This window comes from Hypanus sabinus, chromosome X1, assembly GCF_030144855.1.
Source record: "Hypanus sabinus isolate sHypSab1 chromosome X1, sHypSab1.hap1, whole genome shotgun sequence".
NCBI lineage: Eukaryota > Metazoa > Chordata > Chondrichthyes > Myliobatiformes > Dasyatidae > Hypanus > Hypanus sabinus.
The window spans coordinates 64383632-64401690 of NC_082738.1; the positions used below are offsets into that span (position 1 = coordinate 64383632).

The following is an 18059-nucleotide window of genomic DNA, read 5'->3' on the forward strand; positions in this document are numbered from 1 at the left end:
AAAAGTGATGTGAGGTATGGATTCTGGCAGTGATATTTTTGAATTATCTACTGAATTCCAGAAATTATGGGAATTCCATTTACTGGTATGTAGATTAGCATAGCCAAAGAAGAGACAGAGATTTTTCCTGGGGCAGAAATGGGTAATACTCATTGAAACCTATTGAATATTTGAAAGCCTAGATCGAGTGGATATGGAGAGAATGTTTCCAAAATTGAGGGCGTCTAGGACCAGAGAGCACAGCCTCAGAATAGAGGGTAGTTCCTTTCGAAGAAAGACGAGGAGGAATTTCTTCAGCCAGACAGTGGTGAATCTGTGGAATTCACTGCCACAGACAACTGTGCAGGCCAAGCCATTAAGTATATTTCAAACAGAGGTTGATAGGTTCTTGATTAGTAAGAGTATCAAAGATTACGGTGAGAAGGCAGAAGAATGGGATTGAGAGGGATGATAAATCAGCCATAATGAAATGGTGGAGCAGACTCAGTGGGCTGAATGGCCTAATTCTGCTCCTATATCTGATGGTCTTGTTATACAAAGGGGCATAATTTTAAGGTGATTGGAGGAAAACATAGCAGGAAATGTCAGTGGTAAGTTTTTTTTGCACAGAGAGTGCTAAGTGTGTGGAATGCACTGCCAGGGGTGGTGGTAGAGATAGACGTATAGATACATCAGGGGCATTTAAGAGACACATGGCACATGGATGAAAGAAAAATGGAGGGCTATGTTTGAAGGAAGAATTAGATTGATCTTAGAGTTTGTCAAGAGGTTGTCAAAACGTTGTGGGCCAAATGGCCTGTACTGTGCTGTCACGTTCTATATTGAATTTGATCATGGGATGTCAGTGCTGCTGGCTGAATCAGTAATGGATGCCCATGAGTGGAGTTAAAAATCATTCACACAGTTTCACACCAGGTAAAGATGGCAGATTTCCTTCAATAGCAACACTAGTCAAATCTAGTGGACTTTATTGTCATATGCAGAAGGACTGTATGGTACAGGTCCACTGAAAAACATGCTTGTATTGCATTACAGATATATTCTGACTATCAGAATTAGAAACAGGTTTATTATCACTGACATACTGTATGTCGTGAAATTTGTTCTTTTGCTGCAGCAGTGCAGTGTAATACATTGAAATATTTTCTATGTTACAATAAAAAATATTTTTAAAAAATCAAGTAGAGCAAAAAGAAAGCTGATATTGAGGTAGTGTTCATGGGTTCATGGAACCTTCAGAATTCGGATGGCAGAGCGAAAGAAGCTGCTCCTAAAGCATTGATTGTGTGTCTTCAGAATCCTGTTTCTCCTCTGTGATGGTAGTAATGAGAAGATATGATAGTAATGACCAGCGAATGTAATGTGTTTTTTTATGACAATCTAGTGGCTTCATATTCACCTAGCCTGAGGCTAGCCTATTCTTTCAGAATTATTTAATCATTTGAATTTAGTTCTACAGCTGCCATAATGGAACTTGATCATCCTGTAGCTCGTTTGCTATGTTCCCATGTGATAAATAGGGTGGCAGAGATCGGTGGATCCCAGAGAGAAAGAAGTGTATTTATTTATCACCTTTCATGATCTCCTGTTATCCAAACTCACTACAGAAATAATGAAATCATTCACTGATGCACCATTGATGAAGAACTCAGTCCTGATGAAGGGTCTCAGCCTGAAATGTCGACTCTTTATTCCTCTCCATAGATGCTGTCTGAACTGCTGAGTTCCTCCAGCATTTTGTGTGTGTTACTCTGGATTTCCAGCATCTGCAGATTCTCTTGTGTTTATGATTTACCAATGAAGTAGATTATAAGGGTGTTCACTGCTGTGTGTAGGACAGCACACTAAACTCCTACAAACAGACATTTGATAACAGTTATTGAGTCATAGAGCACTACAGCACAGAAACATGCCCTTTGGCCCAAACTAATCTGTATGGACTGTTTTTCTGTTTGGTCCCATCAACCTGCACCTCCCGTGATCCACCCAGCGATGTATCTGTCCAAACTTTTCTTAAATGTTGCAATCAGACCCACATCCATTTCCTCCACTGGCAGCTCAATCCACACTCTCTCCACTCTCTGAGTGAAGAAGTTCCCCCTTAGGTTCTCTTTACATATTTCTCCTTTCACCCATAGCCTGTGACCTCTAGCTCTAATCTCACCCAACCTCAGTGGGGGGAAAAAGCCTGCTTACATTTACCCTATCTATACCCCTCAATTTTATATATCACTATGAAATCTCTCCTCATTCTCCTACACTCCAGGGAATAAAGTCCTCACCTATTCATAATCTTTCCCTTAGAGTAGGAGGTGCGATGCTGTAGACATTCTGCACTGTTGGAGATCTTCTTTTGGGTGGCAGGCCTCATCTCTTTTGGGTGAGTGCTAATGATCCAAAGGCAAATAGCTTGCTGTGTTTGCTGCATGACAGCAATAGCTTCTCCAAAGCACTTGCTATTTGTGAGTATTTCATCCAACCTACAAAATGTTATAGAAATCCTTTCTCTTTAATAGTGGATCTAATGGGAACAGAAGGTTATCAAAAAGCTTCAGATGATCAATGGTTTTACCTGGGGAGAAAGGGTGTTTCCATATCAAGCTGTACAGATGGCATTAATATTGAAGGTTAACATTGCTCTTTAATCTGTTCTCTAGGTTCCAATAACTGTGACTCAGATAAATTCAGCACAGCACCCTGTCAAAGTAGGCTTGTCTGATGCCTTCATGATAGACCATGTGGCACCACATGCTCCTGGTAAGTAGACCTCCCAGCAAATCCAAAGATAGATAAAAGAGAGAGGACAACAGAGCAATATGATTTTCCCTCATGCTCTAAATACTGGACAAGTTTTATCACTCCCCCAGCACTCTGATCCTTCCCACTGTATCAGCAAGTTGCACTAATTAGAAGAGTGTAGCGTAGGAGAATGAAGGAAGACTTGATAGATTTGTGGAGTGTGGCAGAACAGAGGGATCAAGGAATACAAACCCATTAATCTTTGAAAATGGTGACACAGGGAGATAGTGTTGTAACATTGGCAAAGTATAGAGCACAGGAGTACAGTTGGTATGTTGCAGTTGTATAAGGTGTTGGTGAGGCTTAATCTGGGTTATCTGTGCAGTTCTGGTCACCTACCTACAGGTAAGAATCAATAATAATGAAACTATGTAGCAAGGATGTTGCTGGGACTTGATGACCTGAATTAAAGCGAAAGGTTGAGTAGGCTAGCACTTTATTGAATAGGTGTAGGAGAATGAAGAGAGATTTGATAGAGGTATACAAAATTATGCTGGATATCATTAGGGTAAATGCAAGTGGGCTTTCTCCACTGAAGTTGGATGAGACCAGAACTGGAAGTCATAGGTTAATGGTGAAAGGTGAAATATTTAAGGGGAACCCTAGAGGGATCTTCTTCATTCAGAGGGTAGTGAGAGTGAGCAACAAGCTGCTAGCTGAAATGGTGAATGTGGATTTAATTGCAACATTTAAGAGAAGTTTAGATAAGTACATGGAATGGATGAGAATGGAGCACTATGATCCAGGTGCGGGTTGATGGGACTAGACAGAATAACTGTTTGACATGAACAAGGTGGACTGAAGGACCTGTTTCTGTGCTGTATGACTAAATTATGACTCTAATTGCACAGAAGATGCAGAAGGGGAGTTTTGAGTCAGTATTTTATACTTTATGAGCAGGGAGGGTAAAAAGCAACACTTGTTTGTAAGGTGCCTTTAACGAGGAAGGTTGTTCCATTGTTCCAATTTCAGATAACCAGTCCTCACATTTTGTGCAAGAACATATAACATGGTGGCAGTGCTATCCATGGATCCGCATTCAAATGGCTTTTTAGAACAGCTTGTTGTTGAGCCCATTGGGGGGAATCGGCTGTGCTGGTTTGGGTGTTGTGCAATGATCCAGAGGTGATAAGAGAGGTTAAGGTTAAGGAACCCTTAGGGAACAGTAAACACAATATAATCAAAACAACACACACAAAATGCTGGTGGAACACAGCAGGCCAGGCAGCATCTATAAGGAGAAGCACTGTCGACGTTTCGGGCTGAGACCCTTTGGCAGATGCTGCCTGGCCTGCTGTGTTCCACCAGCATTTTGTGTGTGTTGTTTGAATTTCCAGCATCTGCAGATTTCCTCGTATTTGCCCAATATGATCGAGTTCACTTTGAAATTTGAGAAGGAGAAACTAAATTCCAATGTATCGATATTTGAGTGGAATAAAGGAAATTACAATGGCATGAGAGGGGAACTGGCCAAGGTTGACTGGAAAGGGACACTAGCAGGAAGGACAGCAGAGCAGCAATGACTGGAGTTCCTGCAAAAAAATGAGGGAAGTGCAAAAAGATATATTCCAAATAAGAATCAATTTTCATATAGTAGATGGACACTACCGTGGCTGACAGGTGAAGTTAGAGCCGAAGTAAAAGCAAAAGAGAGAGCATACAAGGAAGCCAAAGTTAGTGGGAAAACAGAGGATTGGGAAGCTTTTAAAAGCTTGCAGAAGGAAACTAAGAAGGTCATTAGGAAGGAAAAGATGAATTATGAAAAGAAGCTGGTGACAAACATCAAAGAAGATACTAAAATCCTTTTTAAGTATATAAAGGGTAAAAGAGAGTTCAGGGTAGAGATAGGACCAATAGAAATTGACGCTGGAGATATTGTAATCAGAGATGCAGACATGGCAGAGAAACTGAATGCGTATTTTGCATCAGTCTTCATGGTGCAGTCGGCCAAATATTCAAGAGTGTCAGGGAAGTGAAGTAGGTGCAGTGAAAATTACAACTGAGAAGGTGCTCAGGAAGCTTAATGGTCTGAGGGTGGATAAATCTCCTGGACCTGATAGAATGCACCCTCGGGTTCTGAAGGAAATAGCTGGAGAGATTGAGGAGGCATTACCGATGATCTTTCAAGAATCAATAGATTCTGGCATTGTACCAGATGACTGGAAAATTACAAATGTTACCCGCTATTTAAGAAGGCTGGGAGGCAGCAGAAAGGAAATTATAGACCTGTTAGCCTGACATCAGTGGTTGGGAAGTTGTTGGAATTGATTGTTAGGGATGAGATTATGGAGTACCTGGAGGCACATGACGAGATAGGCCAAAGGTTTCCTGAAAGGAAGATCCTGCCTAACTAACCCTCTGCAATGTTTTGAGGAAATTACAAGCAGGTTAGAGAAAGGAGATGTAGTGGATGTGGTGTACTTGGATTTTCAGAAGGCCTTTGACAAGGTGCTGCACATGAGGCTATTTAGCAAGATAAGAGCCCATGGTATTACAGGGAAGTTACTAGCATGGATGGAGCATTGGCTGATCAGTAGAAAACAGAGATTGGGAATAAAGGGATCCTGTTCTGGCTGGCTGCCGGTTAGCAGTGAGGTTCCACGGGGTTCAATGTTGGGACCGCTGCTTTTTATGATGTATGCCAATGATTTGGACTATGGGATTAATGGATTTGTGGCTAAGTTTGCTGATGATACAAAGATAGGTGGAGGAGCAGGTAGTGTTGAGCAAACAGAGAGCCTGCAGAGAGATAGTTTAAGGGAATGGGCAAAGAAGTGGCAAATGAAATACAATGTTGGAAGGTGTATGGTCATGCACTTTGGTGGAATAAATAAACAGAAAGACTATTATTTAGATGTGGAGAGTATTCAAAATGCAGAGATGCAAAGGGACTTGAGAGTCCTTGTGCAGGATACCCTCAAGGTTAACCTCCAGGTTGAGTTGGTGGTGAAGAAGGCAAATGCAATGTTGGTATTCATTTCTAGAGGCATAGAATATAAGAGCAGGGATGTGATTTTGAGGCTGTATAAGGCACTCATGAGACCACACGGAGTATTGTGTGCAGTTTTGGGCTTCTTATTTTAGAAAGGGTCTGCTGACATTGGAGAGGGTTCAGAGAAGATTCACGAGAATGATTCCAGGAATGAAAGGGTTACTGTATGAGGAATGTCTGGCAGTTCTTGGGCTGTATTCCCTGGAGTTCAGGAGAATGAGGGGGGATCTCATAGAAACATTCTGAATGTTAGAAGACCTGAACAGATTAGATTTGGCAAAGTTATCTCCCATGGTAGGGGAGTCTAGGAGAAGAGGGCAAGACTTCAGGATTGAAGGACGTCCATTTAGAACAGAGATGCAGAGCAATTACTTTAGTCAGAGGGTGGTAAATCTGTGGAATTTGTTGCCACGAGTGGCTGTGGAGGCCAAGTCATTGGGTACATTTAAGGCAGAGATAGATAGGTTCTTGTTTAGCCAGGGCATCAAAGGGTATGGGGAGAAGGCAGGGGGGTGGGGATGACTGGAAGAATTGGATCAACCCATGATTGAATGGCTGAGCAGACTCAATGGTCCGAATGGTCTACCTCTGCTCCTATATCTTATTGTCTGATGTGCAGATAAATTATAAGATATCTTTGTTTCCTGATGACGTGACTATTACCTTTTACATGTTGCCTTTATTTGTACGTCTCAACAAAGGACCAACAAATGTCAATTGTGGAAGATGCAGCACTGGTCCCTTTCACTTCTTCCTTTCCCACCATACGGGGACCCAAAAGTGGACACTTGCACTTTTGCCCACATATGGCCCATATCCCTCTAAACTAGGGGTTCCCAACCTTTTTTATGCCTTGGAACCCTACCATTAACCAAGGGGGACCAAGTTGGGTTGGGAACACCTCTAAATTTTTCCTATCCATGTCTTTCAAATGTTAGTAACAAAATATATCAATCCTGATGAAGGATTTCAGCTCTAAATGGTGACTGTTTATTCCTTTCCATAGATGTAGCCTGATTTGCTGAGTTCCACCAGAGTTTTATATGTGTTATTCTGGATTTCCAGCATCTGCAGAATATCTTATGTTTAAAATATTCCAAATGCAGTCTCATCAACATCTTGTAAATCTGCAAAATAGCATCCATATTCCTTGCCCTGATTGATAAAATCCAAAGGCCAAAAGCCTTCTCTTCACATCCCACCTCCCCCAATCTGCCTTCAATGTTATTTTCAGGAACAATACACTTGTGCCCCTCGGTCCCTCTTTTCTACAGCATTCGACAGGGCCTTATCATTCACTGTGAAAGTCCTACCCTCATTTGTCTTCCCAAAATGCAACACCTCACACTTTTCCCATTTGCCATTCCTTGGCCCAATTATCCAGCTGATCAAGATCCCTTTATAAATCCTGAAAAGCCTCTATAAATTCTGGAATAACATCATGGGACTGCAGAATTGTTGTGGCACAGGAGGGGTCCATTCAGCCAATCAAATTTATGACAGCTCCTGGTTGAGACATCACATCCAACTGTTTCACCTCTCTTTTCTGACAGCCCTGTAAATTATTGTCTGAAGTGTAGTTCCAGTTCTCTTGGAGAGGCAATGATCAGTTCATCACATCAGCAGAACTCGCTGAGTTAAAAGGTTATTATCTAGTATCTTTTCCACAATATCTTTTATTTGTGCCTTTGGTCCTTCAGTTGATGGTTATAGGTGATGGAAGATAAATTCTCTATGCTTCCCCTACCTCACTAGTCATGAGCATCAGGAGCACAGAATCATTATGGTTAAGTTACTGGAATCAAGTCAAAGGGCTGGATTGAAGATCTGGTAATGAAATCTCACTATGTCTGAAGGGTAGATTCACATTCAGTTAAATTGTAATCAATACCTGATAGCGATCGATATTTTCTGTCCGTGAAGGAGATGCTCTATACTCTGAGCAGTGAAGTGGTGGCTGGCATCAGTAGAGTTCACTGAGAGAATATGCTGCAAATAACCGGGTCGTGGTAGAACCTCACCAAGCAGTCCGGAAGACATCAAGGTAGTGGGTAGCACCTTATGTTCCACCTCTTGTCCTTTCGCTCCAACCACTGTGCATTGCAAAAAGCCATGGCATCGACAATGGGAGAACGTTAGGAGCTGCACAGACATAGAAAGTGGGTGGGTGTTACCACAGAACTGACGTGATGGGGCGGAGGGGACCGAGTGTGATCCCACCCGATATTCTGAGTCAGCAGTCTACCAATATACCTTCGCTGGACGAGCTGATTACAGGACCTTGAATTCCAGGCATGCTGACTGACCTGCCCTCTTGCCTCCTGCTTGAATGGACTTCTGATCCTGAGACCCAGTGACCTGGGACAGCTCAACATCCACCGATATCCTTTGTCAACCATCTATATTGCTGGCCTTTGAGTGCAAAGCAGAGGCCTAGACTCTTGTTGGCCTTTGTCCCAAGTCCACATCACTGCCAACATTGCTATTGCTGACTGACTCCATCTCATAAAAATCCCCTTGCAGAAAACCTGTAGTACAAAACAGAGCTGTTCTATTACGTTAATCTGCTTCCCTTGGCAAAAGTTCAACTATGATCTGGTTATTTGGAGAATCTTCTCTCAGATAGTCATGAGGGTAGCTTCAATTGCCCTCAGATACAGCCAACAGAAATTTCTTCATCCCATGGCACAGAGGATTTCCCTTCTGTCTGACTGAAATACTTGTGATGCATTAAAATTGGACTGAAATTGATGTCAATCCTTGCAATTTGAAACTACAGCTTCAGGGCTAAACCATCTGAGCTGGATGACAAATTATATCCAATCCTCAACTCTTTCAAAGAGAAATCACTGGCTTTATGATTTTAACATGTTATTCTGAACTCACCACCTTTTGGAACCATTAGTCCATAAGCCATAGGAGGAAAATTAGGCCATTTGGTCCATCAAATTCTCCACCATTCTATCATGACTGATTTATTATCCCTCTCAAGCCCATTCTCCTGCCTTCTTACCATAACTTTTGACTCCCTGACTAATCAAGAACCTATCAAGGACCGCTTTAAATGTACCCAATGACTTGGCTCCACAGCCATCCGGGGCAATGAACTACACAGATTCACCACCCTCTGGTACACACTCCATCGCACTTGAACTCCTCAACTGCATTGTCACTTGGACTTCTAAGTGGCCAATTTTATGCAAATATCCTTCATGGTTTAGATCAAGTATAAATTGTAAATTAGTTTATTATTCTCACATGTACCATTGTATGCTGAGAACCTTCTCTTGGATACAGATCAATTCATTGCAATAGTGTGTTGAGATAGTACAAGAGAAAACAACAACAGTGCAGAATAAAGTCTTAGTTGCAGAAAAAGTGCAATGCAGGTAGACAAAAGCTGCAATATCGTAGTGAGGTGTATTGTGAGGTCAACAGTCCATCTTATTGTACTAGGGAACCATTCAATATCTTATAACAACAAGCCTTGCTTGAGCCACATGGTGCATGCTTTCAGGCTGTTGTATCTTCTGCCAAATGGGAAGGAGAGAAGAGAGAATTGCAGAGTGGATAGGATCTTTGATTATGTTGTCTATTTTACTGAGGCAATGAGAAGTGTAGATGGAGTCCAGAGAGGGAAGGCTGTGCTAAGCTGTGAATATAACCTGCTACAGTTTCCTGAGGTCTCGGGCAAAGAGGTTGCCGTACCAAGCACTAATGCATTCAAATATGAAGTTTCATATGTTGCATCAATAAACATTGAAGGGAGTCAAAAGGTGGATACAGCTCAGTCCATCACAGGTAAAGTTCTGCCCACAATTGTGCACACTTACAAAGAGTGTGCCCACCATTGAACACACCTATAAAGAGTGTGCCCACCATTGAACACATCAATAAAGTGTCCCTACTATTGAACACATCTATAAAGAGCGTCTCCGGCATTGAACAGATCTATAAAGAGTGTCCCAATCACTGAAGAGGAGGTTGGCTCACAAATAGAGAAAGCTTGTAGACAGTGTGAGAGGGAGGATAGGCAGGTGATAGAGAAGGGATGCGCTCACACCAAAGGCTTGAGATGTGTATTTTAATGCAAGGAGTGTTGTGAACAAAGTGGATGAGCTTACAGTGTGGATCAGTACTTAGAGATATGATGTGGTGGCTATTACAGAGATTTGGATGGCTCAGGGGCAGGAATGGTTACTTCAAGTGCCAGGTTTTAGATGTTTCAGAAAGGACAGGGAGGGGCGGGTGTGGCACTGTTGATCAGAGATAGTGTCATGGCTGTAGAAAAGGTGGATGCCATGGAGGGATTGTCTACGGAGTCTCTGTGGGTGGAGGTTAGGAATAGGAAGGGGACAATATCTTTACTGGGCGTTTTTTTATAGGCCACCCAATAGTAACAGGGATATCGAGCAGGTAGGGAAACAGATCCTGGAAAGGTGTAATAATATCAGAGTTGTCATGATGGGAGATTTTAATTTCCCAAATATCGATTGGCATCTCCCTAGAGCAAGGGGTTTAGATGGGGTGGAGTTTGTTAGGTGCGTTCATGAAGATTTCTAGACATAGTATGTAGATAAGCCTACAAGAGGAGATTTGGTATTGGGAAATGAACCTGGTCAGGTGTCAGATCTCTCAGTGGGAGAGCATTTTGGAGATAGTGATCATAATTCTATCTCCTTTACAATAGCATTGGAGAGAGATAGGAACAGACATGTTAGAAAAGCGTTTAATTGGAGTAAGGGGAATTATGAGGCTATCAGGCAGGAACTTGGAAGCATGAATTGGAAACAGATGTTCTCGGGGAAACGTATGGAAGAAATGTGGCAAATATTCAGGGATATTTGTGTAGAGTTCTGTACGTTCCTACAGGACGGGGAAGTTATGGTAAGGTACAGGAACCATGGTGTACAAAGGCTGTAATAAATCTAGTCAAGGAGAAAAGAAAAGCTTACAAAAGGTTCAGAGAGCCAGGTAATGTTAGAGATCTAGAAGATTATAAGGCTACTAGGAAGGAGCTTAAGAAGGAAATTAGGAGAGCCAGAAGGGGCCATGAGAAGGCCTTGGTGGGCAGAATTAAGGAAAACCCCCAAGGCATTTTATAAGTATGTGAAGAGCAGGAGGATAAGACCTGAAAGAATAGGACCTATCATGTGTGACATTGGGAAAGTGTGTATGGAACCAGAGGAAATAGCAGTGGTACTTAATGAATACTTTACTTCAGTATTCACTGTGGAAAAGGATCTTGGTGATTGTAGTGATGACTTGCAGCAGACTGAAAAGCTTGAGCATGTAGATATTAAGAAAGTGGACATGCTGGAGCTTTTGGAAAGGATCAAGTTGGATTAGTCACCGCAACCCAATGAAATGTACGCCAGGCTACTGTGGGAGGTGAGGGAGGAGATTGCTGATCCTCTGGCAATGATCTTTGCATCATCAATGGGGACGGGAGAGGTTCCAGAGAATTGGAGGGTTGCGGATGTTGTCCCCTTATTCAAGAAAGGGAGTAGAGATAGCCCAGGAAATTATAGACCAGTGAGGCTTACCTCAGTGGTTGGTAAGTTGATGGAGAAGATCCTGAGAGGCAGGATTTATGAACATTTAGAGAGGTATAATATGATTAGGAGTAGTCAGCATGGTTTAGTCAAGGGCAGTTCGTGCCTTACAAGCCTGATTGAAATTTTTGAGGATGTGACTAAACACATTGATGAAGGAAGAGCAGTAAATGTAGTGTATATGGATTTCAGCAAAGCATTTAACAAGGTACCCAGGGAACAAGTGAAGACCTAACACTATTACAGTGCCAGCTGTAAGACAGGGTTCAATCCCCACCACTGCCTGTAAGAAGTTTGTATGTTCTCCCTGTGAGTGTATGGGTTCCGTCCAAGTGCTCTGGTTTCTACCCACATTCCAGAGATGTACGGTTAGGGTTAGTGAGTTGTGGGCATGCTATATTGGCACCAGAACTGTGGCAGGCTGCCCAGCAGAATCCTCACTGACTTTATTTGAAATGATGCATTTCACTGTATGTTTAGATGTACATGTAACAAATAGAACTAATCTTTACCTTCACAAGCAAAAGGAAATCTGAAGATGCTGGAAATCCAAGCAATAGGACTGCTGAAGGGCCTCGGCCTGAAACATCGACTTTACTCTTTTCCATAGATGCTGCCTGGCCTGCTGAGTTCCTCCAGCATTTTGTGTGTGTTGTGTTGCTAATCTTAGCTTTCACATTTCAGAATGTCACTTACAGAGTACTTAAACATGTAGTTAGTGTTGTAATGTAAGAAATATAATGAATATTTTGCTCATGCTAAGCTCCTGAAAACAGCAATATGGTAATAATTAGATAATCTGTTTGAAGCACTGGCGAGAATAAATAATGATCACAATATTTTTTCCCAGTCTTTTAAAGTAACCACCATGGAATCTTTTACCTCCACCAGAGAGGACCCCATCCAAATCCCAACTTTACTGATAGCACAACATTCCCTCATTTTGTTCTGAAAGTCTGCCTATGTCATGTGCTTGAATCTCAAGCATTTAAAGAGAATATTGATAATTAAAATAAAGTCCATGAAGATTTGCTGAGTATAGGTGCTGCTGACCACTGTAAATGCAAAGCATTTTGGAATGAAAGAAACTTAATCAACTTTAAAATTAATGACATGTAGCATCAGGTCAGTTTTTTTTTGAAGGGATGTGGTTAATTCTTAACCATTCATTTCCACAAGTAGCAGAAAATCCAAAATAAACACAAACACAGGTGGTTCTGTAGATGGTGGATGAGACTCTTCCTGATGAAGAGTCTTGGCCTGAAGTGTGAATTATTTATTCCTCTCCATAGTCTGGCTGACCTACTGAGTTCCTCCAGCATTCTGTGCCTATTACAAATAAAACACAAGCTGTGTTGAGATATTTGTAACTGTTTTAATAACTTGACAAAGGTTTAATATGATGTAGCAGATATTGTGGAGTATTGTCCACTACCTAAGGGGTGAATGAGAGCTAAATATTCAAGATAAGAAGAAAGAAGTAGAAATTGGGGATGTCAGGAGAGTACAAATATTGATATTGCCCCTATTTACAGCAGGAGTTTTGTCTTACATAATTTCCTACATTACTGTATGGAGCAGAATCATAGAGCATTTACAGTAGACACCTGAAATCCCTAGAACATTACCACCAAAGGATCTGACCAAAGATTTTGAGGATCAGCTGGAAAGAAAGATGCACAAACATCAGTGTTACGGAAGAAGCCAACGTGAACAGCACCTCCATCATGGTAAAGAAATACCAAACCCCGATGGATAGGTCATGTCATTGGGACGCCTAACTCACGACTACCCAAACAGATCCTTTACTCCCAGTTGAAGGAAGGTCAGCGAACCCCTGGTGGGCAAAGGAAATACATCAAGATGAGCCTGGAGAAATTCGACATTAGATCTAAAAACTTTCTACTCAACAAATACACCTGGAGGAAATCTGTTTAAAAGGGAGCTGTACTACTTGAGAGAGACCACCACTGTGCCACAGAGAACAAACGACAGCTGTGAAAGGAGAGACTGAACAACCAAAAGACCCAACCACTACTTACTACTAACTCCTGTCTACATTGCACCAGAATACGTGGATCCCAGATCAGCCTCTTCTGCCACCTGAGGACCCACCAATAGACAACCCTTAGGAGAACACCACACTCAATTCAAGGGATCACACTGCAACAAAAGCAAGCGTATAAAGGGAAATATCAACTATAGTAATGTAACTTACAGTAATTTGTATGTCTTGCACTGTACTGCTGCCACAAAAACAATAAATTTCTTGACACATATCACCTGGTAATAAACCTGATTCTGATTATGATTCTGATCAATTGATTCACTCTGGGTAGAGTTAGAGGAATAAGGAATGCAGAAATCTGGAAAGAGTTAGAGAGTTATATGGAGTGCATTTGGTTCACTGGATCTTGTAGATACAGAGTAAGAGCATCTGGATTTAATTTGCAGGCTGGAATCTGATTGAGGAACTGAAAGAGGCTCTCTGTCCACCAACAGGTACACAGACTAAGTTCCTGGATGGAATCTCATCCAACACTTCCTTTCTTAATGTTACGTTCTGTTCACATCTCACAGATGGCCAGAGTCGAACAATTTACGAATATCACAGGGTGGAAATGGACAAGACGAAGATTAGGAGCAATTCCGCCTTTGAGTTCACTCCAGTTTCCAGTAAGTTATAATTTTCTCAGGGTTCTGTACACTCTACCATTACAGCTCTCCACTGTGTGTTCCATCTCCTGTTCCATGTGACCTCTGTATGTCTCTCCATTTATGGCACCAAAGTAAATCTATTATCAAAGTATGTATACACACAGTTCATTAGGTACACCTGCTCATTAATCCAAATATCTAATCAGCCAATCATGCAGCAGCAACTCAATGCATGAAACTATGCAGACATGGTCAAGAGGTTCAGTTGTTGTTCAGACCAAACATCAGAATGGGGAAGAAATGTGATCTAAGTGACTGACCGTGGAATGATTGTTGGTGCCAGATGGGGTGATTTGAGTATCTCAGAAACTGCTGATCTCCAGGGATTTTCACGCACACCAGTCTCTAGAGTTCACAGAGGATGGTGCAAAAATAAAAAGAATCCAGCGAGTGGCAGTTCAGAGGGCAAAAATGCTTTGTTAATGAGAGAGGTCAGAGGAGAACAGCCATACTGGTTTAAGCTGACAGGAAGGCAACAGTAACTCAAATAGCCGTGTGGTGTGCAGAAGAGCACCTCTGAATGCATAACATGTTGAACCTTGAAGTGGATGGGCTTCAGCAGCAGGACATATAAACATACAAACATATTCTACCATGAGATTTTCTCATGGCATTTATGTAAAAATAAAGAAATACAATAGTATTTATGAAAATTATACATAAACATAAACTGAAAACTAATTTGCCAAAGAAGACAAATTGCAGAAATAAAAAAAATAGCACTGAGAACATGAGTTGCAGAGCTGTTGAAAGTGAGTGCATAGGTTGTGGAATCAGTCCAATGTTGAGGTGAGTGAAGTTATCCACACTGGTTCGGGCACCTGATGGTTGCAGGGTAATAACTGTTCCTAAACCTGGTGGTGATAACATGAAATAAGCGCTTAAGAAAGATAGGGTTGCTGGTATCAGAACCTGAAGGCAGGGTTGCTTTGTACAAAGTCCACTGGATTTTAGAGCTGAATTCTCAGAAACGAGATTGGGCCCATGTCAGAGGTTAACATGCAAAGCAGGAACCTGGCCTACTTAGTCTGAATAGAGGTGAGACAAGGATCTGTTGAGTAATCCACTTGCAGTTGGTTATTTGAATACATTAATAAAGCTGGCAGTTTATTGGTTGGTTTAACTAGATATGTCCAAGTTTCTGAAAGCTAATGGGAAGTACAGGTTTCCCCCGCTATCTGAAAGTAGAGCATTTCTATGAAACCTTCCGTAAGCTGAAATGTCGTAAAGTGAAGAAGCAATTGCCATTTATTTATATGGGAAAAATTCTTGAGCGTTCGCAGACCCAAAAAATAACCTATCAAATCATACCAAATAGCACATAAAACCTAAAATAACAGTAACATATAGTAAAAGCAGGAATGATATGATAAATACACAGCCTATATAAAGTAGAAATAATGTATGTACAGTGTAGTTTCACTTATCAGAATCAGGAAGATTTAGCCAAAATCAACTTGTAGAAAAAAATTGGCACATACACGCATGTGCACGTAAATGCATGCGCATACATCATTCCTGCCCACGCAAGGGTTCATGGTCATGGTAGTCTTTCTCGGGGTAAACACAAGTTTAAAGCCTTTTTTTGTAAAAGCGAAAATCCTCTTTGGATTTCTTTTGGTTAGCGAAAACAGGTACTAATGTAAGTCTTTCGTAAAAGCGAAGTGTAAAGCGAACTTTCGTAGAGCAGGGGACACCTGTAATGACTGCACTGCTCCTGATTCTTAGTGGTTGCAAGAACTTTGGCAGAGAGTGACAGCAGCCAAGGTTAAGTTTTGAGTCTCTAATGCGAGGTCACAGATTCCTCACAGGGCCAAACTCCACGCTGTGATGAGTGTTAATCAGGGCCCCCCTTCTTTTTACACAGAACTATAGAAGTGTATTCACACATAAAATACACAAAATATAACAATTTACAAGACAGTTAACAATTTTAAATTAAAATATGGTTACTACTATATATAAAATACTCAATTCCCTGGGGGGAAGTGGGTCCACACTGTACCTATAAATGACCACATGCTTCCTCTATAAGGACACCCAAGCTCAAACGTAACCATAGAAGAGGTGCAGGCAGTTGGCTTGAGTAGAGCCCTCGACTGCCTGCTGCCTGGACCTGTGAATGGCCATCCTGGCCAAGCCTACCAGTAGATCCCCTGAGCGATTAATCAAGGCCCCTCCACTAATATGACCACCAGCAAACCTTTCCCAGGGTAGGATGGTGTATAAGATGACGCGAGGCATTGATCGTGTGGATAGTCAGAGGCTTTTTCCCCAAGGCTGAAACGGATATCACAAGAGAGCACAGTTTTAAGGTGCGTGGAGTAGGTACAGAAGAGATGTCAGGGGTATGTTTTTTATGCAGAAAGTGGTGAGTGCGTGGAATGGGCTGCCAGTGATGGTGGTGGAGACGGTTACCAGAGGGTCTTTTAAGATACTCCTGGACAGGTACATGGAACTCAGAAAAATAGAGGGTTATGGGTAACCCTAGGTAATTTCTAAGGTAAGGAGAAGTTCAGCAGAGTTTTGTGGGCCGAAGGGCCTGTATTGCGCTGTAGATTTTCTATGTTTCTGCATTTCTATAATTGCTAGGAAAGCCATGGAACTATTCCAGACAAACCCCTTCACTGAGATGGAATCCTGAAATAAGAACCATTCTTGTAGACACAAAGGATCTTGTGAATGTTGAAAATCCAGAACAACACACATAAAATGCTGGAGGAACTCAGCAGTTCGAGCAGCATCTATGGAGAGGAATAATCAGTGAACATTTCAGGCCGAAACCCTTCATCAGAACTGGCAAGGAAGGGGGAAGAAGCCAGAACCATCTTTGTAGATGCAACTTTGATGGAATCCATCACCATAAAGAAATTGGCTCAGTTTCCAACTTGGTGTAGCTGCAGTGTTAAGAAATACAGGCCTGTGCTGATGTAAATGCAGACCAGTGAGTGAGCTTGCCCAGAGAGCTTATTATTTCAGTCTCTGATGCTGCTTAATTAACAAAGTGTTCTGCTATCCTTCATCGTTGCTAGCTGGATTCATTGTCAGACCACAGTCAGACAAGGACATAGCTCACAGTACTGCTGTAATTAGTATTCTTGTAGCAGAAAACTGTGCAAACAACTAACAAGCTTCAAAAGACATTTATTTATTTACTTGCTTATTTATTTATTCATTCATTCATTCATCTATCAATCTATCTGTTGATTAGTTAATTTATTTAGAGATACAGTACAGAACAGGACCTTCCGGCCCAATGAGTCGTGCCACCCATCAACCCACCAATTTAACCCTAGCCTAGTCACAGGACAACTTACAATGACCAATTAATCTACCAACCAGTACGTCTTTGGACAGTGGAAGGAAACCAGAGCACCTGCAGGAAACTCATGCTCTCGCAGGAGGAATGTACAAATGTTCTTACAAAGAACATTGGAACTGAGCTCTGAACTCCAAATTCCAATGCCCCGAGATGTAGTAGTGTCACACTAACCGCCACATAACTGTGGCTTCCCTTTTCAATCTTGAAAGATTTTTTGTTTAGAATTGCAAATATGTGTAGATTGATTCTTAGAAAGCAAAATATATATATATCAGTGTAAGCAGTTAAAGGCACCACACCTTAGGAAGGGGGGAGTGCAGACTGATTTTATTTCTTCATATTTTTCTCTTACGAGTGTCTCATTATTTATTGCCCTTCAATTGCCTTTGAGAAGATGGTAGTGAGGTTCTGCTTTGAACTGCTGCAATCCTTTTGGTGAAGACCAAAAGAGCATAAGACATGGAGCAGAATTAGGCCATTTGAACCATCGAGTCTGCGCTGCCATTCTATCATGGCTGATTTTATTTACCCTCTCAACCCCTTTCTCCTGCTGTCTCCCTGTAACCATTGCTGTCCTGACCAATCAAGAACCTGTCAACCTCTGCTTTAAATACACCCAATGACTTGGTCTCTACAGAGATTTGTGGCAATGAGTTCCATAGATTCACCACCC

The 18059-nt window shown here is 41.7% G+C and overlaps 1 protein-coding gene across 2 annotated transcripts in view; it reads left to right on the forward strand.

The window, feature by feature from the left end:
- The window catches only part of LOC132384967 (plexin domain-containing protein 1-like), a 585821-nt gene that overhangs the window by 357865 nt on the left and 209897 nt on the right, over positions 1–18059 (forward strand). For both annotated transcript variants that reach the window (XM_059956658.1, XM_059956660.1), the window contains exons 7-8: positions 2658–2757; positions 13927–14022. In XM_059956658.1, the coding sequence (XP_059812641.1) occupies positions 2658–2757; positions 13927–14022 (196 nt within the window). The remainder of the gene's footprint in view (positions 1–2657; positions 2758–13926; positions 14023–18059) is intronic.